Source organism: Entelurus aequoreus, linkage group LG04 (assembly GCF_033978785.1).
Source record: "Entelurus aequoreus isolate RoL-2023_Sb linkage group LG04, RoL_Eaeq_v1.1, whole genome shotgun sequence".
In the NCBI taxonomy this organism is placed as follows: domain Eukaryota; kingdom Metazoa; phylum Chordata; class Actinopteri; order Syngnathiformes; family Syngnathidae; genus Entelurus; species Entelurus aequoreus.
This window is the reverse complement of record NC_084734.1, coordinates 5,179,172-5,203,145: the sequence shown is the minus strand read 5'-3', so window position 1 is coordinate 5,203,145 and position 23,974 is coordinate 5,179,172. Positions and strand designations below refer to the sequence as shown.

Genomic DNA, 23,974 nt, shown 5'->3' with positions numbered 1-23,974 from the left:
GAAGACGCTGTCCAAGGTGAGCCACGTAAATAAGAGCGCCCACAAAACGGCGCATGCTGAAGCGACTGTCAGAAAGCGACTTGAAGATGATGTGTAAAACATCATCTATGCAACATTTTGAGCAAAGAACCAGCATTACATGTTATGTAGACCACAAGGAAGTCTTTTACATTTAGAAAAAAATCATAATAATATGAATCCTGACCTACCTGACTAGACCCGCTCATCGGCAGTGCGCCTTATAATGTGGTGCGCCCTATGGTCCAGAAAATACGGTATTTATACAAGCTATTTTTAGGTGTACCCTTATGAAAAGGGTAACCTGTGTGAACTGTATATATAATATTTAGAGGAAGAGTTTATCTCAGAATGCTAACCACATGTGAAACTGAGTGTTGTGCCTCGTGAAAGGCAGACTTTTGACCTATTGAGATCCTTATTGAGATGTAGAAGATGAGTGGAAGTTGCATATTTATTACCATGTCCCCGCATATGATAATAACTTCACTTACTTTGTGTACTGATTAGAGAAATGTATAAACAACTTGTTGTGGGTTGTGCAAACAAAAGCAGCCCTTGTTCAAAATACACACCTTTATTGTACACACGGGAGGACAATCAGGGCATGATGGGAGCACAGGCGTCATAATGGGAGGACGCAGATAGGCTGGTTCATTTCTCAGAGTCTCGTATCATCCAGAGCTGTAATTGTGGCCAACTTGTCAGCCATTACCGCTTCACAAGGTGCTTATGTGAGATGAGTGGTTTGCACTGCTTCGAGCCCAAAAGTGTTTGTGTGTGTCAGAGTAACAACAAAGTTGGCCCCCATGTGGGATTTTGATGACTCAAGAGGTTCATTTCCTGTCAAAAAAAATCCCCCCAAAACATCTGCATCTGTATAATTTGTCTACTTGCCCAACTCACTTGAGTTGGATAGTGCGCATCAACCCGACACAACACATTTTAATGAGACGTGGGGATTATTTTGCCTGTTGGGGGAAGCATCTTTATTGTAGTGTGATGAACACGCCAGCATCCGGAAGGCTCCATGGTATGTAGATTTATTATGTAGATGGTCAAATAAATCCTCTTTAACTTGGCTGGCGAGTAGACAACATTATGACCACCTTCAGATCCAATACAGGAATATTCTTCCTTTCCAAAGATGATAAGTGATGTTCATTTAATATTTGATATTGTTTGCCGGAGTGCGCTGCATCACACTGAGAGCAGTTGGACTCTGCTCAACGGCAAACAAATGAGCACCACTCAGTATGACGCAGTAGAGTTGCACGCAAAATTACAACAACGATAATAAAAATATGGTAACTGCTCCAATTAACGGCGCCGTTCAATTAACCACCCGGTCTGTTATAGTTGCAGGGCATGTGGTCTAGAAAAACAAACAATCGCAGGGGTCTCTAATCAAAATAACATTGGGATTAACTAGAGATGCACAATATGATTTATTTCAAACACATTCTGATACTGATAACTTATTCTTTTAGATTGAGATTTGACTGTAGTTTGTTCACATCTTTCTTTACGGAACACTTCGGGGCCGCTCAGGTGTCTTTGTTGGCTTTCAAAACACTGTCGTACTGAAGCCAGCATTTCATGTGGCTGATAAGGTTTGACGTGTTGAAAAAGTCGGCATATTTGTTTACAGTCAGTTCATTAGAAGTTTACGACCAACTGCCTGCCTTGTGGGTTAGTCTGGGAAGACAAAAGACTAGGGGAGCACACCCTGAGAGAAAAGTAAGTGTTGGTAGGCACACCATCGGCGGTCCTCCAACAGACCGGAGCTCCGGCAGCCTCCTGCAGCTGTGAGGAGGTGCCGGTCGTCCTGGGTTTCCTTTGCCACCGGATACAGCTCCCCACGGCCAAGAAGGGACGTTGGAGTCTGCGCGTCTCCCTTGTCGAAAAAGACGGAGTGGGCGGATGATGGTTGCATAGAAGCTCCACAGCGGTCACAAAGGCGGAAGAAGGCTGCAGCAAAGATGGGCCCCCAATTGTCTTGGTCTCCATGCCATTGGACCCTGGCCTTCTTTGTGCCAAGGACAGTGTGGTGGCAGTCTGTGCACCAGTCTCCCCACTTTCAAAGATTCCACGCACAGGCGTTCTCCTGAAGGCAGTCCCACCAACAGGAGGACAATCATACTCCTTTCCATTGATCGCCGACGATGACCAACTCTTGCCGGGCTATTGGAATAACGTACTTCCTTGAATAGCCGCAGGGGCGCTAATTCATTTAAAACCTCCTGTCACTCCGGCGTTTACCGGAAGCCTGCGGGATGGCCGTGCATGCGCTAATTATTTTAAAACCTCTTCTCACTCCGGTGTTTACCAAAAGGAATGCGGTAAATTTAGGCGTGCGCTTTGAGTGTGATGTAAGCATACCATCATGAAAAGCACATTTAATTAAAAAAAACGTTATTATGGTCTTACCTGTACTTATAAATGGAGTCCATTTGCAGCTCCTTCTGACCGAAAGCATCAATAACTTGTTTATAGAAGTCTTCCTTATTTTATTTCTTCCGTTTTAAAAGTCTCTCTGTCTCGATGGAGATATTCCTTTAATTATTACCTCCTGCTTCCATTGAAAGTCCAGTTTAGAAAACTCTTTTATTTGAGATACCGGTATGTAATCCTCCATGTTAAAAGTTCAGGCGAGAGGAAAAAAAAGACGATCTGTTGCTGCGTGTTGTCACTTCTTCTGCAGTACCGGAAGTCGCAAGAAGGATCACTAGCGCCCTCTACCACCAGGAGGCGGGAGTCATTTAATGACTCATACCGTATTTGACACACGCAGCTACGGTATATTAATAAAACATAGCTGCTTACTGTTCTTTTTAGCATACTGTACCGGTATTCAATAGCTTGGACCTTAAATCCTACTGAATAGCTCTTTATCTTTTTTCCTTTGTGCGATTGTAAACTACTGAAAGCAGCTTCCTCCATTTTGAAAATGAGGACAGGTTAAGCGTCACTCGTGACGTAACAAATTTGACCCGGCGGAAGTTCTAGCCATATGCTAAATATTTTGCGAAACGAGTTTGACCCGGCGAAAATTATAGACATGCGATAATAAAATTAATATTTTGCGAAACGAATTTGATCCGGCGTCAATAATGAACCGGCGATAAGGCCAAGCATGCGTTAATTATTTTGAGAAACGAGTTTGACCCGGCAGTAATTCTAGACGTGCAAATACTATATTCCCTGCGCCAATTCAAGGAAATACGGTACATTGTTTCGGGGGCCACATTTCCAGAAAGCTAAGGATCCTTGCATCCTAGCGGGACTTCTCCCTTCACTATCATCAAAGTCAATCAAAGTTTATTTATATTGCCCTTAATCACAAGTGTCTCAAAGGGCTGCACAAGCCACGACGACATCCTCGGCTCAGATCCAGACTGTGCCTTATTAATGTAGATTCCAGAGAACCAACGTCCTCTACCGTAGACATTTGATTTTGGCCAATTTTATTTTGTCAGAGTTTCAGGAGCGCTCTGCTGTTTTTAAGGACCTTCTGCCAAGATTTGAGTCTCTCACAAATGTTGTTGTACTGAACTCGCTGGCCAGTCGTTGAATAGCCCGAATGATAAAAAAGAGAGGACCTAAGATGGAACCTTGAGGAACACCACTAGTATAACTAAAGAAGTAGAACAAAAGACTGCATGGGAGCTAAGCAAGCTACAGCAACACCTTCGTTATATAAATCACGTTACTGAAACAAACTGCAACCGACAAAAATGAGAGGTTTTAAAGTGTTGCCTTGAGGGTTAGTTATGTAAGTCACAAGTTTGGACTCCAATGTCAATGCAAGGATCTGCCAATGTGTTTCCAGTGGTCCAAGTTCATCCGTACTCCAGGAGCACTCTAGTGGTTTTAGGAATTTGTTGAAAAAAATTTGTTTTTGAACTGAACTCGGATTTGGCCCCCGGGCCGCCACTTGAATCGCCCTGACCTACTGGGTTGGAGAAATATCCTACCACAGCTATTTCTAATGTCATCCGAATTATCGGTACGACGTCATAATTCCTTATATCGGCCCGATAATTATCAGTCCGATATTGACCGTGCACCCAGAGTAATCACTGCTCTGGCTGTCTGCAAGCTCATGTTTTTTGTTAAAGATGTCAACAGCTGCAGCTGCAACTTACATTCAAATGTTGGTTGAGCTACTCTGCTGTCGGTGTGAACGTCACGAGGGAATATATTTGTTAATAAAAGCGTGTCCAATACATACTATCATAAGGAAGTGTGTTCAATGTAGACTAAAATCATCACAGGTCCATTTTAAATGAGTACCGCTCAGACGTTATCAATCAAATCTTTGCAAGGGCAGAATGTTGCTCATATTTTGTAATGGATCTGATTGTTAATAAAGTTGTGAACTGAATGTATTCATAATGTCTCATAAAAACCAGCCCGATCTCTGGTATGTAAAAAAACCAACACAAGCACACATTGAGCCATGAGCTGATATCAGGTTCACTTGTGTGTGCACGTGTGTGACCCTGAATGTACAAACACCAGAACCAGTGAAGTTGTCACGTTGTGTAAATGGTAAATAAAAAGAGAATACAACAAATCCTTGTCAACTTATATTCAATTGAATAGACTGCAAAGACAAGATATTTCATGTTTGAACTGGAAAACTTTAGTGTTTTTTTGCTAATTTTAGCTGATTTGGAATTTGATGCCTGCAACATGTTTCAAAAAAGCTTGCACAAGTGGCAAAAAAGACTGAGAAAGTTGAGGAATGCTCATCAAACACTTATTTGGAACATCCCACAGGTGAACAGGCTAATTGGGAACAGGTGGGTGCCATGATTGGGTATAAAAGTAGCTTCCATGAAATGCTCAGTCATTCACAAACAAGGACAGGGTGAGGGTCACCACTTTGTCAACGAATGCGTGAGAAAATTGTTTAAGAACAACATTTCTCAAGCAGCTTTTGCAAGGAATTTAGGGATTTCACCATCTACGCTCCGTAATATCATCAAAAGGTTCAGAGAATCTGGAGAAATCACTGCACGTAAGCAGCAAGGCTGAAAACCAACATTGAATGCCCGTGACCTTGGATCCCTCAGGCTGTACTGCATCAAAAAGCGACATCAGTATGTAAAGGATATCACCACATGGGCTCAGGAACACTTCAGAAACCCACTGTCAGTAACTACAGTTGGTCGCTACATCTGTAAGTGCAAGTTAAAACTCTACTATGCAAAGCGAAAGCCATTTATCAACAACACCCACAAACGCCGCCGGTTTAGCTGGGCTCGAGCTCATCTAAGATGAACTGATGCAAAGTTGAAAAGTGTTTTGTGGTCTGATGAATCCACATTTCAAATTGTTTTTGGGACTGTGGATGTTGTGTCCAAAGAGGAAAAGAACCATCCGAACTGTTCTAGGCGCAAAGTGTAAAAGGCAGCATGTGTGATGGTATGGGGGTGTATTAGTGGCCAAGACATGGGTAACTTACACATCTGTGAAGGCACCATTAATGCTGAAAGGTACATACAGCTTTTGGAGCAACATATGTTGCCATCCAAGCAACGTTACCATGGACGCCCCTGCTTATTTCAGCAAGACCATGCCAAGCCACGTGTTACATCAACGTGGCTTCATAGTAAAAGAGTGCGGGTACTAGACTGGCCTGCCTGTAGTCCAGACATTGAAAATGTGTGGCACCTGCAATAGCAGAAGGGAGACCCCCGGACTGTTGAACAACTTAAGCTGTACATCAAGCAAGAATGGGAAAGAATTCCACTTCAAAAATGTGTCTCCTCACTTCCCAAACCTTTACTGAGTGTTGTTAAAAGGAAAGGCCATGTAACACAGTGGTAAAAATGCCTTTTTTGCAATGTGTTGCTGCCATTAAATTCCAAGTTAATGATTATTTGCAAAAAAAAAAAAGAAGTTTCTCAGTGTGAACATGAAATATCTTGTCTTTGCAGTCTATTCAATTGAATATAAGTTGAAAAGGATTTTTTGTATTCTCTTTTTATTTACCTTTTACACAACGTGACAACTTCACTACTTTTGGGGTTTGTATGATGTGTGTCTTCCACCATGTAAGTGGTGTGTGTGTGTGTGTGTGTGTGTGTGTGTGTGTGTGTGTGTGTGTGTGTGTGTGTGTGTGTGTGTGTGTGTGTGTGTGTGTGTGTGTGTGTGTGTGTGTGTGTGTGTGTGGTGTGTGTGTGGGTGGGTGTGTGTGTGTGTGTGTGTGAGAGAGAGAGAGAAGACTTGTAGAAAGTGTCGGCCTCTGGGGCTCCCACTGTGGATGTGTGCAGTGCAGAATCAATCAGTCAGGAGGTCAGCAGTGACACAAATGTTAATAATGTGAGACAGCCTGTCAGTCTGCCATCAGCTGCTCCATCACGTTGTCTCTTAATATATTCCCGAATACAATCTCAAACACTTTGCACCTTCCATTCGCCGGGCTGCCTCTTTATTCCTGAGAGTTCTTCTACATGTATTCCACACGGCATCCCTGCTGTGTGCCTTATTCAACTTAAGAAACACACACAGTACCAACAAGCACTTGGGAGCACGCCCATGTTTCCTGCTGCAAAACTGACACCTTGTCATTCATTTCCATCGATAGTCATTCATCCATTCAGCCATAAATCCTTGTTTTATGTATCTTCCGAGATAGCCACTCAGCCAGGTGACAAATAGTCCCGTGTGTTGATGCTCCATCTGTTTGCTACATACCATGTATCGGCCTCTCACTCAGACCACACGTTGGCAATGAATACATCTGCTGTATATTGGAAGTTCAGCAGCTATTGTGGACAGCACTCATGTCCCAAACCACAGTGCCGCAGTAAAATCCCTTCACTGATGTCGCTCAGAGGCTGCTGCGTTACTATCAGAGCCACCAGAAACACTTCTTGCGGAGCTTCTTGACACGGGCCTTGGTGCTCGGACGGCCGGCTTGGCAGGCGGCGGCTACGGGTTTGGTCGGAACGGGCGCAGGCACGTCGTACTCTCCTTCCAGGGACTCCATCACCCCCTGTAAGCGTCCTTCCTGCAGACGGAAGTCATGCTCCACACTACAAAGACAAAGAGCAATCTGGTTAGAGTCCACAAACCAAAATGAATGTCGAGTTGTTGTTGTTTTTATTACGCGGCTCATTTTTCACAGAGGAAAAAAAGCATCAAACATGAGGGAGGAGCCATGAGAGGATCATTAACCAACTTATTTGCTTAAAAAGTACACTGCAAAAAGTTAGTGTTCAAAAACAAGAAAAAAACAAAATAAAAATGAGGGGTATTTTATTTGAACTAAGCAGAATGATCTGCCAATAGAACAAGAACATTTGGCTTGTCAAGACTTTCCAAAACAAGTCAAATGAGCTAACCTCAATGAACCCAAACATACCTTCAAATAAGTATATTCTCACTAATAACAACTGTACTACTATATTAGTACCTATTGTTTTATTGTTTCATTGAAAATAAAACAGTATTGGGCTGTCATCTGTTTTAATATGAGACACAATTGTGTCAAAATCATGATTTTTTTTTTTTTCATGCTTGAAATAAGAATGTATTACTTTAAAAAAGTAGTTTTCTACTTGTGAGTGTTGATGACACAGCTTTGCAACAGTTGATATTCTAGTTTCAAGCATGTTTTACTCAATATAGCTCATCAAATCTCAGCAACAAGCTGTAATATCTTACTGACATCATTTAGGAGCAAAACACTTAAAACAAGTAAAACACTCTAAAATAAAATCTGCTTAGTGAGAAGAATGATCTTATCAGACAGAAAATGAGCAAATATCACCCTTATTTGAGATATTTCATCTTACTTAGATTGTAGTTTTTGCAGTGTAGCTTGAGAAAATATGCATTTTAAGAGACAGAAGTGGGCTAAAAAGATGTACGTTAGGATTTAGCTGTGATGCTCTAATCTTAGCATGAATCATCTGCCGTTTTCAAGTCCATACTCTTCTTCATTGATCATATAGAACAGGCCTGGGCAATTATCTTGACTCGGGGGGCCAAATTTAGACCAAAAAAATGTGTCTGGGGGTCGGCACATCTATATTTAGCATCACTAATACAAAACCTCACAATAATGTTTGATTGAATGTTGAAAACGTTATGACGGATCGCCTTAAAAAACAGAATGGAATTTTTCATTTTTTACTGAATGAGACACCCAGAATGTACATAAAAATTATTGTTATTATTTTTATTTATTTTTTGTAGCCAAGCAGGAGGGGATAGAAAGAGAAAAAAATGAAGACAGAGGGGGGAATTGTGGGGACAAGAGGGGGATTAGACAGAGAAACAACAACAGCAAACACAACAACAACAACAACAACAACAATAGAGCAACATCAGCAAATACGACATGTACAAATATGATAGTAAAAGTAATAGCAAAGAAGCAGTTAGTGAAATAAATAATAATACAGAAATGACAATGAGCATTATTACACTACACCAATACAAATACCAATAGAAAATCCGCTATTGATAATGAACAATACCAATACTTTACCTTTATTATCAACAATACAGTTGTTCAAATGCAACAATACATATACGTAATGATAACTAGAGATACAAAAGAATGCAGAAAAATAGAGGGGAAGAAAGAGAAGCAACCTATATTAACCTTGTAGATTGTTATAGTAACAATAGGTTAATAATGTACATGAAAATAAAGAATGTGGGATTTACAATATTACTATGAAGGATAAAACACTGAATATTGACAACTAGGGGTGTAACGGTACATGTATTTGTATCGAACCGTTTCGGTACGGGGGTTTCGGTTTGGTGCGGAGGTGTACCGAACGAGACACGGACATATTAAGTAGCGTACTGCACGTTGTGTAAACAATACTTCAAATGCCGGACATTTGAGGCATTTAAGAAACTCCTCCCTGACAGCTCCGCAAAAGAGGACATGTCCGGTGAAAAGAGGACATATGGTCAGTCTATCCTAGCCCGTTAGCTGCTATAATGCTAGCAAAAGAGGACGTGTCTGGTGAAACCGATCGCTGCTAGCATGCTATCGACCGGGCTAGGATAGACTGACCATACGTCCTCTTTTCACCGGACATGTCCTCTTTTGCAGAGCTGTCTGGGCGGACTTTCTTAAATGCCTCAAATGTCCGGCATTTTGAGTTAGGGTTGCGTGTATTTTCAATGTACGTTCAGGGTTAAGAAGGGGTTAAAAACAAAACAAACAGCAGCATTGGTGAGGGAGGGGCAGAGACAGAGAGAGAGAGAGAGAGAGTTATGATAAACGCGCATGTGTCACCAGGCTCTGCTTTTTATCCATAGATTTATCACATTTAATGTTTTATTATCTATAGCAGGGGTGTCAAAAGTGTGCCCCGGAGGCCATTTGCGGCCCACAGCTAATGTTTTAAAGGCCCACGGCACATTCTAAAAATACTATTAATAAACAAAAACATAACAAAAGTGAAATAAAAAAGCTTAAAGGTTAAATGTAATTTAGAAAAAGTTGCAATGTTGACTAATAAAACAAAGCTGTTTTTTTTCTTTCAAACTGTCATTGCTCAAAACATAATATTGAATCAAAATCAATGTTATTATGAATTATTGACCTATCCAAGGTTCCCATTACGTCACATCAAATATTACACTAAGAAAATTATTTTTGGTGGAAGATTTTGCAAATTTGGTAAATAAATAACCCCAAAATGTATATTTTGTTGTTTTCTTACTGTACCGAAAATGAACCGAACTGTGACCTCTAAACCGAGGTACGTACCCAACCAAAATTTCTGTGTACCGTTACACCCCTACTGACAACATATGAACGTCACACCCCCTCTCCATCCACATATTTTACAATCAAGCGAAATGCAACAAACACAGCGAAATATGAACACGAAGGGTAAAATAACCCCACCTCCAATCTGATATATGTGATATATTTTATTAAGCTTTAAAACTTTGTTGTAAAAATCTCCTTCCACGTCTGTCCCTGACACCCACATTTCAGACTGTGGAAACACTCTGTGGAAACACTCCCCACCCACACTGCTTGGTACCTCGTCTGAGCTGCTGTCACTTACATGACCATAGTAACTCATTAGATGACCATAGTAACTCATTAAATGACCATAATAACTCATTAGATGACCATAGTAACTCATTAGATGACCATAGTAACTAATTAGATGACCATAGTAACTCATTAGATGACCATAGTAACTAATTAGATGACCATAGTAACTCATTAGATGACCATAGTAACTAATTAGATGACCATAGTAACTAATTAGATGACCATAGTAACTCATTAGATGACCATAGTAACTAATTAGATGACCATAGTAACTCATTAAATGACCATAGTAGCTAATTAGATGACCATAGTAACTCATTAGATGACCATAGTAACTCATTATATTACCATAGTAACTCATTAGATGACCATAGTAACTCATTACATGACCATAGTAACTAATTAGATGACCATAGTAACTCATTAGATGACCATAGTAACTCATTACATGACCATAGTAACTCATTAGATGACCATAGTAACTCATTAGATGACCATAGTAACTCATTAGATGACCATAGTAACTCATTAGATGACCATAGTAACTAATTAGATGACCATAGTAACTCATTAGATGACCATAGTAACTAATTAGATGACCATAGTAACTCATTACATTACCTTAGTAACTCATTAGATGACCATAGTAACTAATTAGATGACCATAGTAACTAATTAGATGCCCATAGTAACTCATTACATTACCTTAGTAACTCATTAGATGACCATAGTAACTAATTAGATTATCATAGGAACTAATTAGATGACCATAGTAACTCATTAGATGACCATAGTAACTAATTAGATGACCATAGTAACTCATTAGATGACCATAGTAACTAATTAGATGAGCATAGTAACTCATTAGATGACCATAGTAACTAATTAGATTATCATAGTAACTAATTAGATGACCATAGTAACTAATTAGATGACCATAGTAACTAATTAGATTATCATAGTAACTAATTAGATGACCATAGTAACTAATTAGATGACCATAGTAACTAGTATATCATGCAAAAGTGCAGATTCCAAGCATGTAAAGACTTAGTATAGTTGAAGACTTCGGGTCATTCTAAAAGATGAGTGCACATCATAATGGCAGCTACACTTTACATCTTAAAGATGTAAAAAATATATTTTGGAATGTCCAGCGGGCCCCCGGGCCTTCATTTGCCCAGGTGTAGTATAGAGTGAGGATGAGGGCAGGCATAATGTAGACGGAACATGTGATGTCATCAGAGTTGACTTTCTTCCTCACTCATCCTTAACTTTCTCTCTCTGTCTCATCTGCCTTTTTTCTTTCCTTGCTATCTTGTTGAAGAGTCCACTGCTGCACGTTGTTGTGTGTGTGTGTGTGTGTGTGTGTGTGTGTGTGTGTGTGTGTGTGTGTGTGTGTGTGTGTGTGTGTGTGTGTGTGTGTGTGTGTGTGTATGTGTGTGTGTGTGTGTGTGTGTGTGTGTGTGTGTGTGTGTGTGTGTGTGTGTGTGTGTGTGTGTGTGTGTGTGTGTGTGTGTGTGTGTGTGTGTGTGTGTGAGACATATAGAGTTGATTCCACGGGCAGATCATGTCAGGCCATGGTGTTATTTAGGATGTAATGCGGCAGAAAGACCACAAAATCCATGAGTAAGCAGAAGGAAAGGATGACAAGAATCCAGTACTGTTTAAAATTGGGACACTACTGAAAAATATTGAAATGTGCAAAATTTCTGTTCAGTCTAAAGCTTAGAGAGGAATTGCACTTTTGGGGAGGATTTTGTCTTTTATTCCCAATCCCCATGTAAGACAACAACACTCATGTCTTTCTCTTGTTTTATGAATTACAATGTTTACTATACAGCTGCTACGACAGCTAACAATGTAGCTAGTGACAGTCATCAATTCCACCCCCAAAACCTTGCAGGAAACCTGCATTGACATGTGGTGACCTGCATTTGAACTCAGTGGCCTAGTGGTTAGAGTGTCCGCCCTGAGATGGGTAGGTTGTGAGTTCAAACCCCGGCCGGGTCATACCAAAGACTATAAAAATGGGACCCATTACCTCCCTGCTTGGCACTCCGCATCAAGGGTTGGAATTGGGGGTTAAATCACCAAAAATTATTCCCGGGCGCAGCCACGCTGCTGCCCACTGCTCCCCTCACCTCCCAGGGGGTGATCAAGGGGATGGGTCAAATGCAGAGGACAAATTTCACCACACCTAGTGTGTGTGTGTGACAATCATTGGTACTTTAACTTTAACTTTAAGTGTTAGCGACATTGTTATTACAAGAGCTAACACTGAGGAAGTAGATCTCAGAGAGTTATTGAGCCGGTGAGCTGCTGCATCGCCTCTCAGCTCTACAGTAGAAAGTTGTGGTCATAAGCCAAGAAGTCGGTCAACTTTGAAATTGGATTTAGACTTGGAAACATTGCGAACAAGACACCTTAACACGCTCGTTTTGCACCCTACTTTTATTTGTTTTACCTGAGGAGTGAGGATTATGATATGCATCATCTAAACACGGGGAACACAAGTCTAGTGCTGAAAGATATAAACATCCTATCAGTCATCATCCCACTGAGAGCAGTCATTGTACAGTAAGTGTTTATTTTATTATGTTCATAGTTTCTATTTCTTGTTTAGCACTTAGCAGTTGTGCTACATGATGCTCAGTGTTTCACTGAAGCAACATCTGTGTAGCTAAAACTTGTAGCTCATCCTCTTTATACTCAGGCTAAAAATGATAAGCTTCTGGATATGAATGGGAATTTATAAGATTTTCCACTTTTGATTCTGCTTAACGATTCGGTTCTTTATCGGTTCTCTTATTGATTATTATTTGGGGGGGGGGGGGGGGGAAGATAACAAAAAGATGGATTAGCATCAATTGTGTTTAGTTCAGAGCTAACGTGACCTTACAAAGCCCACAGTGAGCTCTTAAGACGCACATTGCATTAAACTTTTGACAATAAATTAAAAAATAATTTCCTGTAGAATTTAACAAATAAAAAATATGTGGGAATTACACAAGAATGTAAAGGGACATGGTAATGATAAATAATACATGGGGAAAATGTTTTTTTCTTTTAGATATGTATCTCGTGCACACGCAAAAGTTTACAGTTGCAACTGTCCTGGGTACTTTTTACTGTTAGAAAAAAATCATAATATGTGCCTTATAATCATAATATATGCCTTATAATCATAATAAGTGCCTTATAATCATAATATGTGCCTTATAATCATAATATGTGCCTTATAATCATATGTGCCTTATAATCATAATATGTGCCTTATAATCATAATATGTGCCTTATAATCATATGTGCCTTATAATCATAATATGTGCCTTATAATCATAATAAGTGCCTTATAATCATAATATGTGCCTTATAATCATAATATGTGCCTTATAATCATAATATGTGCCTTATAATCATAATATGTGCCTTATAATCATAATATGTGCCTTATAATCATAATATGTGCCTTATAATGATAATATGTGCCTTATAATCGTAATATGTGCCTTATAATTGTAATATGTGCCTTATAATCATAATATGTGCCTTATAATCGTAATATGTGCCTTATAATCATAATATGTGCCTTATAATCATAATATGTGCCTTATAATCGTAATATGTGCCTTATAATCATAACATGTGCCTTATAATCATAATATGTGCCTTATAATCATAATATGTGCCTTATAATCATAATATGTGCCTTATAATCATAATAAGTGCCTTATAATCATAATATGTGCCTTATAATCGTAATATGTGCCTTATAATCGTAATATGCGCCTTATAATCATAATATGTGCCTTATAATCATAATATGTGCCTTATAATCATAATATGTGCCTTATAATCGTTATATGTGCCTTATAATCATAATATGTGCCTTATAATCATAATATGCGCCTTATAATCATAATATGCGCCTTATAATCGTAATATGTGCCTTGTAATCATAATATGTGCCTTATAATCGTTATATGTGCCTTATAATCATAATATGTGCCTTATAATCATAATATGTGCCTTATAATCGTAATATGTGCCTTATAATCATAATATGCGCCTTATAATCGTAATATGCGCCTTATAATCATAATTTGTGCCTTATAATCATAATATGTGCCTTATAATCATTATATGCGCCTTATAATCGTAATATGCGCCTTATAATCATAATATGTGCCTTATAATCATAATATGTGCCTTATAATGATAATATGTGCTTTATAATCGTAATATGTGCCTTATAATTGTAATATGTGCCTTATAATCATAATATGTGCCTTATAATCGTAATATGTGCCTTATAATCATAATATGTGCCTTATAATCATAATATGTGCCTTATAATCGTAATATGTGCCTTATAATCGTAATATGTGCCTTATAATCATAAAATGTGCCTTATAATCATAAAATGTGCCTTATAATCATAATATGTGCCTTATAATCGTAATATGTGCCTTATAATCGTAATATGTGCCTTATAATCATAATATGTGCCTTATAATCATAATATGTGCCTTATAATCGTAATATGTGCCTTATAATCATAATATGTGCCTTATAATCATAATATGTGCCTTATAATCATAATATGTGCCTTATAATCGTAATATGTGCCTTATAATCATAAAATGTGCCTTATAATCATATGTGCCTTATAATCATAATATGTGCCTTATAATCATAATATGTGCCTTATAATCATAATAAGTGCCTTATAATCATATGTGCCTTATAATCGTAATATGTGCCTTATAATCATAATATGTGCCTTATAATCATAATATGTGCCTTATAATCATAATATGTGCCTTATAATCATAATATGTGCCTTATAATCATATGTGCCTTATAATCATAATATGTGCCTTATAATCATAATATGTGCCTTATAATCATAATATGTGCCTTATAATCATAATATGCGCCTTATAATCATAATATGTGCCTTATAATCATAACATGTGCCTTATAATCATAATATGTGCCTTATAATCATAACGTGTGCCTTATAATCGTTATATGTGCCTTATAATCATAATATTTGCCTTATAATCATAATATGCGCCTTATAATCATAATATGCGCCTTATAATCGTAATATGTGCCTTGTAATCATAATATGTGCCTTATAATCGTTATATGTGCCTTATAATCATAATATGTGCCTTATAATCATAATATGTGCCTTATAATCGTAATATGTGCCTTATAATCATAATATGCGCCTTATAATCGTAATATGTGCCTTGTAATCATAATATGTGCCTTATAATCGTTATATGTGCCTTATAATCATAATATGTGCCTTATAATCATAATATGTGCCTTATAATCGTAATATGTGCCTTATAATCATAATATGCGCCTTATAATCGTAATATGTGCCTTGTAATCATAATATGCGCCTTACAATCCGGTGCACCTTTTGTATTAAAAAAAACATGACTAGACCCGCTCATCAGCCTTATAATCCGGTGCGCCCTATGGTCCAGAACATATTCATGGTTCATGGTCAAATATCAGGTCAGTTCTCTTAAATGTTATTAAACAACTTGTTAAACTTCCATATTTTCATGAATATTTTACAAACCTGCCTCCCACCTGAATTGTAATTGAAAAACATATTTAAAAAAATGCCATTTATGGCCATTGTTGGACAGAAAAGATCATTCCCCCAAAATGCTCCGAGAAGGTTTAAAGCTTAGAGATGTCTAAAATGTGAAGTATAACAATTTAAGCGGAACCCGAGGAGACGATCCAAAATCCCGACTCCTTTGATGAAAAGGTGTGTCCCAAGACTTTTGTCTGTATGATGTATGGCCGCCCCTGCCTGCCAACACATTTATCTTCCAGAAGCTGAGTGCTTTGTGATGCGGGAGGCTTAGTAGCTGAGAGCAGGAAGGAAAAGAAAGCTTTCAGATAGATGGAGTTTTGAAAGGAAGCTGTGCTTTCATAAATGTGAGGTCAGCACAGAGCAAATGAGGAGAAGGAAGGAGACTCAGAAGAGCAGTGAGAGGCTGAGTGAGGACCACAGAGACCAGGAGGGAGGACAATGGAGAAGGTCTGGGCTTGTTGGCTGTAAGAGAGCAGCGGCGTAGGGAGGCAGGCAAGGAGGTTAAAGCTCTAATGGGGAAGAAGATAGCATCCATGAATAAATCATATGGAGGTGATGTACCAGGCCAGACAGATCATCTTCACTAAAATACAACATAACAGTCTACATGCTGAACAACATCATGTCCTTTGCACTATCAGTAGCCTGATTTACTATAATCACACCATCTTTCAGGGCACGTACTAGCACCTCTCTACAGAGCATAGTCCTCCATCCAAATACTCAAATTGTTGTTGGAAACTGTGGACGTCGTGTCCTCTAGACCAAAGAGGAAAAGAACCATCCCGATTGTTCTAGGCACAAAGTGTAAAAGCCAGCATGTGTGATGGTATGGGGGTGTATTAGTGGCCAAGACATGGGTAACTTACACATCTGTGAAGGCACCATTAATGCTGAAAGGTACATACAGCTTTTGGAGCAACATATGTTGCCATCCAAGCATGGACGCCCCTGCTTATTTCAGCAAGACAATGCCAAGCCACGTGTTACATCAACGTGGCTTCATAGTAAAAGAGTGTGGGTACTAGACTGGCCTGCCTGTAGTCCAGACCTGTCTCCCATTGAAAATGTGTGGCACAATATGCCGACATCAGTGTGTAAAGGGTATCACCACATGGGCTCAGGAATACTTCAGAAACCCACTGTCAGTAACTACAGTTAGTCGCTACATATGTAAGTGCAAGTTAAAACTCTACTATGCAAATCCAAAACCATTTATCAACAACACCCAGAAACGCCGTCGGCTTCGCTGGGCCTGAGCTCATCTAAGATGGACTGATACAAAGTGGAAAAGTGTTCTGTGGTCTGACGAGTCCACATTTCTAATAATTTTTGGAAACTGTGGACGTCGTGTCCTCTAGACCAAAGAGGAAAAGAACCATCCGGATTGTTCTAGGCGCAAAGTGTAAAAGGCAGCATCTGTGATGGTATGGGGGTGTATTAGTGGCCAAGACATGGGTAACTTACACATCTGTGAAGGCACCATTAATGCTGAAAGGTACATACAGCTTTTGGAGCAACATATGTTGCCATCCAAGCATGGACGCCCCTGCTTATTTCAGCAAGACAATGCCAAGCCACGTGTTACATCAACGTGGCTTCATAGTAAAAGAGTGCGGGTACTAGACTGGCCTGCCTGTAGTCCAGACATTGAAAATGTGTGGCAGCTAAAATAGCAGAAGGGAGACCCCCGGACTGTTGAACAACTTAAGCTGTACATCAAGCAAGAATGGGAAAGAATTCCACTTCAAAAATGTGTCTCCTCACTTCCCAAACCTTTACTGAGTGTTGTTAAAAGGAAAGGCCATGTAACACAGTGAAAATGAAAGGATTTTAAGTGTGCCTTATTGTCCGATAAATACGGTAGTTTTTACCGTATTGTGGTAAATAGTGATACCTCGGTTTTAGCTAGTAAAAAACAAAAACATTTTCCCCATTATAAACAAATCTAAATCCAGTCTTTTCTACAGCCTAAAAATGTTAACACAAAACTGATTTTTTTTAGATAAGTAATTTGTACAGTTTTCCATGCAGAAAACAATTCAAAATGCATAAAAAACACATTTAATGGATAAGATTTAACTTCACTTTTACCTTCCTTGAAGACTCTTGTTGGCCAAGACAGAAGGAAGAGCCACACTTTGCTGTCTTTAATGTCACATGTTTGTCACCTGCTCTATCAAACTGCTGGCACTTGCAACTTTCTTTGGCCCCATAACGGCTGAGTCACCACTGAGAAGGATTCTTTGTTTGAGCACTGCATGCTGGGAATGATAGAAGGACTAGTTGCTTTTCTACAATAAGACAATTCCTTTCATTGTTAAATATGTCCAAGCCGGTAAAGCTCAGGGATGACCACAGGGGGGCTGTCAAGAGTCCATCCTGCTGTCTCCTATCATACACATCCATTGGGAAGTGCAATAGCAAAATACCTCCAGGCAGCCCACATCCAAACCTTGATTTTTTGTTTTCACATGACAAATAATTAGGAGTCAATCCCAGGCGTAATTCGACATGCCTCCCCAAGCCTCGCTCATTTCCGCTGACAGGAATCCCCTTTAAGGGATTGATCAACACGTTATTGTACAGGAGCTTTTTTACATCTCAATTAGTGTTGTCCTGATACCAATGTTTTGGTACCAAAATGTATTTTGATACTTTTCGGTACTTTTTGATACTTTTCTAAATAGAGGGCACCACAAAAAATGGCTTTATTGTCTTTATTGTAACAAACAAATCTTAGAGTACATGAAACATCATACCAGGAGTCATACCAAAGACTATAAACATGGGAGCCATTACCTCCCTGCTTGGCACTCAGCATCAAGGGCTGGAATTGGGGCTTAAATCACCAAAAATGATTCCCGGGCGTGGCACCACTGCCGCCCACTGCTCCCCTCACCTCCCAGGGGGTGAACTAGGGTATGGGTCAAATGCAGAGGATCATTTCGCCACACCTAGTGTGTGTGTGACAATCATTGGTACATTAATTTAATTTAATTAACATATGTTTATTATTACAAACGTACAATTATGTCCTTAAATAAAATAGTGAACATACTAGACAACTTGTCTTTTAGTAGTAAGTAAACAAACAAAGACTCCTAATTAGTCTGCTGACGTATGCAGTAACATATTGTGTCATTTATACACCTATTGTTTTGTACACATTATAAAGGACAAGCTGTAGAAAATGAATTATTAATCTACTTGTTCATTTACTGTTAATATCTGCTTATTTTCTGTTTCAACATGTTCTATCTACACTTCTGTTAAAATGTAATAATCACTTATTATTCTCTTCTTTGATACTTGACATTAGTTTTGGATGATACCACACATTTAGGTATGGCTCCGATACCAAGTAGTTACAGGATCATACATTGGTCATAATTTAAGTTCTCATGTGTCCAGGGACGTATTTACTGGGGTTATAAACATAATATACATAACATTAAAAAAAAAAATGAAAGAAGATGTTGTAATGCCAAAAAATGTATCGATGTAATCATAGTAGTATCGATTAGATAAGCTCCTGTACTTGGTATCATTACAGTGGATGTCAGGTGTAGATCCACCCATGGCATTTGTTTACATTGTGAGCTATTGTATCCTCCTACGGTGTGTAGTGAAGCATGTTTAGCTATTCCTCGTCCTCCAGTGATAATGATACTTGTAAGAAACTTACTTTATTTGTCGCCATGGAGGCGAGGATTAGTGATTTAGAAGTAGCTAAAACACTGTGGATGGACGTTAGCCGCTAACTAGCTAGCCATGTCTTAAAGCAGCTCTTCCTGAGGGTGTTTCAGTCTTATAACTTCACCTTTATCTTTACTTTTTAAGCCAAAATGCGTCCATTCTCCCTTTTCTGCCTACACACTGTGTCTGCTTGTAAGTACTCTGTGTGTGTGCGCTGCCCAACATGCTCCTCTGCTCGTAAACCAGCAATGTCACGACGTGACGACGACGCGGCACGGGCTGTGGGGGACCGTTACTTTTTAGAGGCGGTATAGTACAGAATATGTCATTAGTATCGCGGTACTATATATATATATATATATAGTATATAGTTTAGTATACATTTTCTATATAATATACCGTACAACCCTGGTCTGAATTGTAAGTGCATGACTCTGCGTAGCTTGTCAGGTCATTGTCTGCGTGCAGACATGAAATGTGTGGAGGAGGTTTTGCTTATACACACGTCAGTCGGAAATATGTGACAAACAAAGCTAATTCTCTCTGTTTTGTTTGGTTAATTAGCACCTGTCAAACCATGAATGAGCTGCATTTGGATGTTTGCACTCGTCCATCGCAGTTTGGAGCGACTATTCTGTGCGGGAGAGGTGATAAAGGCTTTTTGGCAAACAGCACATGGATCCAGGCTACAAAACATGACATGGAATGTAAATGAGGCTGCTTTCTTGGGACGGAAACATGGTGATTTGCATAATGATGGGAGGATTAAACGAGTGTGCATTGCATCCAACACCTAAACAGCACAGGTGGACTAACATGGCAAAGACGAGCGAGGACAGGTGCTGCAGTGTGAGCTCGCAGCGACACAACACAGCATCGTGTAAATAACTTCCACAAGAAGCGCATCGCTCCAGCCTTTGATTGATTGGTTTGTGCATTTCATACATCAACAGTAAATAACATAGATTGCATTAGAAGGAGTGGAAAGGGCAAACTCAGCAGGGGACCAGAATGAAAAGGTAAGTAAAAATAAACTAAAAAGAATGATCAAATGTTTCGAAGTAGGAGGAGCAAGGAACTATCATCGATATTATCCATCGTGCTTTAAATGGAAAATGTACCTGTAGATGATGCAGGCCGTCTTTTGGCAGGTGGGGCAGTTGTTAATGTCCTGGCCGGTTCTGTACGAGCTGCGGCTGCACAAACAACACAACACATCAAACTCTTGTCATTTTATAGTTTTGTAATGTTTTTAGATGAAGTTAATTTCATTCAAAATACAGTTGCTTGATAAAAAGGCTAAAAAAATTAACTCATTGATAAAAAAAAAAATCATAAAATTACAAATGCAATACCCCTAAAAGGTACAGTACACACATTTTATTAAGATACCACTAGATGTTACTCAAATAGATGATTAAATACATTCTTATATTAAAGTGATTATGTTACATTATCATTTCAACCTGTTGATTTGAAATATAAATGCAATTTACAAATAAATAAATTGACAACAAGACAAATAGTAGTAATGCATTCATAACTAGATGAGGTGTGAAATCTCCAATGCTGAAGTTGAACCGAAATGCTGACAGAATGTAGTTTGAATGGAACAATAGTTGGAATGTTGAAGAGTTAGAATTTCCAGGGAAACCAGAATTTGGTTTGGAACTTGGGAAAGTGTTAGTTTGAACGTCCAGGATGAGTGGAATGTGTTGATGTTGGAATGCTTTGAAAAATGTCCCATTCATTTCAATGGGAACGTCCTGGAAATGTTGGTATTTTGGGAAAAGTGGGATTTTTTTGGAAAATGATTAGGAGCCTGAATGAGCTGAATTGGTTGCTGTTGGAATTGTTTAAATCGGTCAAGAAATGTTGAAGTAGCAACAGTTTTTTCATTGAAAAATGGTATTACGGACATTTGGGAAAACCAAGTTCTCAAACCAACTTGGTTTTTTTGTCCTGACTAAGAGGAATGTTTTGACAGTGGAACAGTTGAAATGGGTTGAAAAATGTGAAAGGAGTCATCGCACTAAAAAAAGGTTGGACATAAGGTTAGAAAGAACCCAGGAATTCCTGGAAATTTGTTGAACGTTGAAAAATGGTTGTTTAAATTTCCAAGTTGAATTGAATGTGGAGTGATTTTAATTGGTTGAAAAATGTGGGAATTGTGGAACTTTGAAAAATAGATAATTATAGGGAATAATAATAGGAAAAATTCCCTAAAAACAGGGAATTCTAAGAAATGCGGGATTTTTTTTCCTATAATTGTTGAGAGGGAGCACACAATTCCTGAACAGGCTGAATATTTTGAAGTTGGAACTGTTTGAACGGCATACAAATGTGGGAGTTGTGGAACTTTGAAAAATGTGCCATTCATTTCAATGGGATTTTCATGGAAATTTGGGAATTCCGGGAAAAAGAGGGATTTTTTTTGAAAATGCTGAAAAAAACTTGAATTTTCTGAATGGTTGGTGTTGGAATTTTTCAAAACGGTCGAGAAATGTTGAAGTAGTAACATTTTTTATTTGGAAATTTTATTATGTAATTCATGGAATTTCGGGAAAATCTGGAATTTTTCCAGTTCAAAAAACAACTTCATTTTTTTGTTCTGACTAAGAGGAATGTTTTGACAGTGGAACGGTTGAAGTGGGTTGAAAAATGTGAAAGGAGTCATCGCACTAAAAAAAGGTTGGAAATAATGTTAGAAAGAACCCAGGATTTCCTGGAAATTTGTCGAACGTAGAAAAATGGTTGTTTGAATTTCCAAAATGAATTGAATGTGGAATGGTTTGAATTGGTTGAAAAATGTGGGAATTGTGGAACTTTGAAAAATGTGTTTGTGTGAAAGTGGTGCCTGTTTGTGTGAAAGTGGTGCCTGTTTGTGTGAAAGTGGTTCCTGTTTGTGTGAAAGTGGTTCCTGTTTGTGTGAAAGTGGTTCCTGTTTGTGTGAAAGTGGTGCCTGTTTGTGTGAAAGTGGTGCCTGTTTGTGTGAAAGTGGTGCCTGTTTGTGTGAAATTGGCTACCTCGCTACATGGGTCTGACAATAGCTAAGCTACAGGAATTGATTGATTGATTGAAACTTGTATTAGTAGATTGCGCAGTACAGTACATATTCCGTACAATTGACCACTAAATGGTAACACCCCAATAAGTTTTTACACTTGTTTAAGTCCACGTTAATCAATTCATGAAATTGTCAAATTGTTGTATTTTTTGTATTTAGTGTATTAGATTCAGCAACTAGTGTTTGGATCCCACTGTACTGAAGAGCATGGAAAAAAGCATTTCTTTGTGGTGTATTCTGCATGTGACGAATAAAACCCTTGAACCTTGAATACTATTCGTTCAAAAAAAGTAAACTTGGAAATGCATTTAAGATACGTAGCTTAGCTATATGTAGCCCATCACTGCTGGTGAACTTATTTCAACTTCCTTTGCTGTTACAGAACAAAGGACAATATTGTGCAGCTTGCTATGAAGGGGGAAAAAACACTTTGTTTCCCTTTTTAACAGTCATGTAGGCCAAGAGAGCGGCTGAAATCTGTCAATAAAACTGCCGGTTTAATTCATTATTCTAATCAGAATCAGAATCAGCTTTATTGTCATTACGCAGGGTAACGAGATTGAGGCCATTCCATACAGTGCGATGTGTGCATGCAAGAAAACAATGTGTAAATATATACAAATATAAAAAATATAGAAGTGCAAAGAACGGTGTGGACTGCAAATGTACACTCTATACACTCTGTACAAATGTACACTCTATACACTCTGTACAAATGTGACCCTATACACTCTGTACAAATGTGACTCTATACACTCTGTACAAATGTGACTCTATACACTCTGTACAAATGTGACTCTATACACTCTGTACAAATGTACACTCTATACACTCTGTACAAATGTACACTCTATACACTCTGTACAAATGTACACTCTATACACTGTACAAATGTGACTCTATACACTCTGTACAAATGTGACTCTATACACTCTGTACAAATGTGACTCTATACACTCTGTACAAATGTGACTCTATACACTCTGTACAAATGTGACTCTATACACTCTGTACAAATGTGACTCTATACACTCTGTACAAATGTGACTCTATACACTCTGTACAAATGTACACTCTATACACTGTACAAATGTGACTCTATACACTCTGTACAAATGTGACTCTATACACTCTGTACAAATGTGACTCTATACACTCTGTACAAATGTACACTCTATACACTCTGTACAAATGTGACTCTATACACTCTGTACAAATGTACACTCTATACACTCTGTACAAATGTGACTCTATACACTCTGTACAAATGTACACTCTATACACTCTGTACAAATGTGACTCTATACACTCTGTACAAATGTACACTCTATACACTCTGTACAAATGTACACTCTATACACTCTGTACAAATGTGACTCTATACACTCTGTACAAATGTGACTCTATACACTCTGTACAAATGTGACTCTATACACTCTGTACAAATGTACACTCTATACACTGTACAAATGTGACTCTATACACTCTGTACAAATGTGACTCT

General features: G+C 38.6%; 2 protein-coding genes across 3 annotated transcripts in view; one reads left to right on the top strand and one right to left on the bottom strand.

Annotated features, from left to right (window-relative positions):
• Window positions 1-23,974, top strand: part of LOC133648209 (dedicator of cytokinesis protein 2) — a 337,149-nt gene that overhangs the window by 173,193 nt on the left and 139,982 nt on the right. The window lies entirely within an intron of this gene.
• Window positions 6,248-23,974, bottom strand: part of LOC133648212 (uncharacterized) — a 62,018-nt gene continuing 44,291 nt past the window's right edge. For both annotated transcript variants that reach the window (XM_062044064.1, XM_062044065.1), the window contains exons 3-4: window positions 20,525-20,599; window positions 6,248-7,067 (exon numbers count right to left, since the gene is read on the bottom strand). In XM_062044064.1, coding sequence (XP_061900048.1) covers window positions 6,884-7,067; window positions 20,525-20,599 — 259 coding nt within the window. In that variant the 3' untranslated portion in view covers window positions 6,248-6,883. The remainder of the gene's footprint in view (window positions 7,068-20,524; window positions 20,600-23,974) is intronic.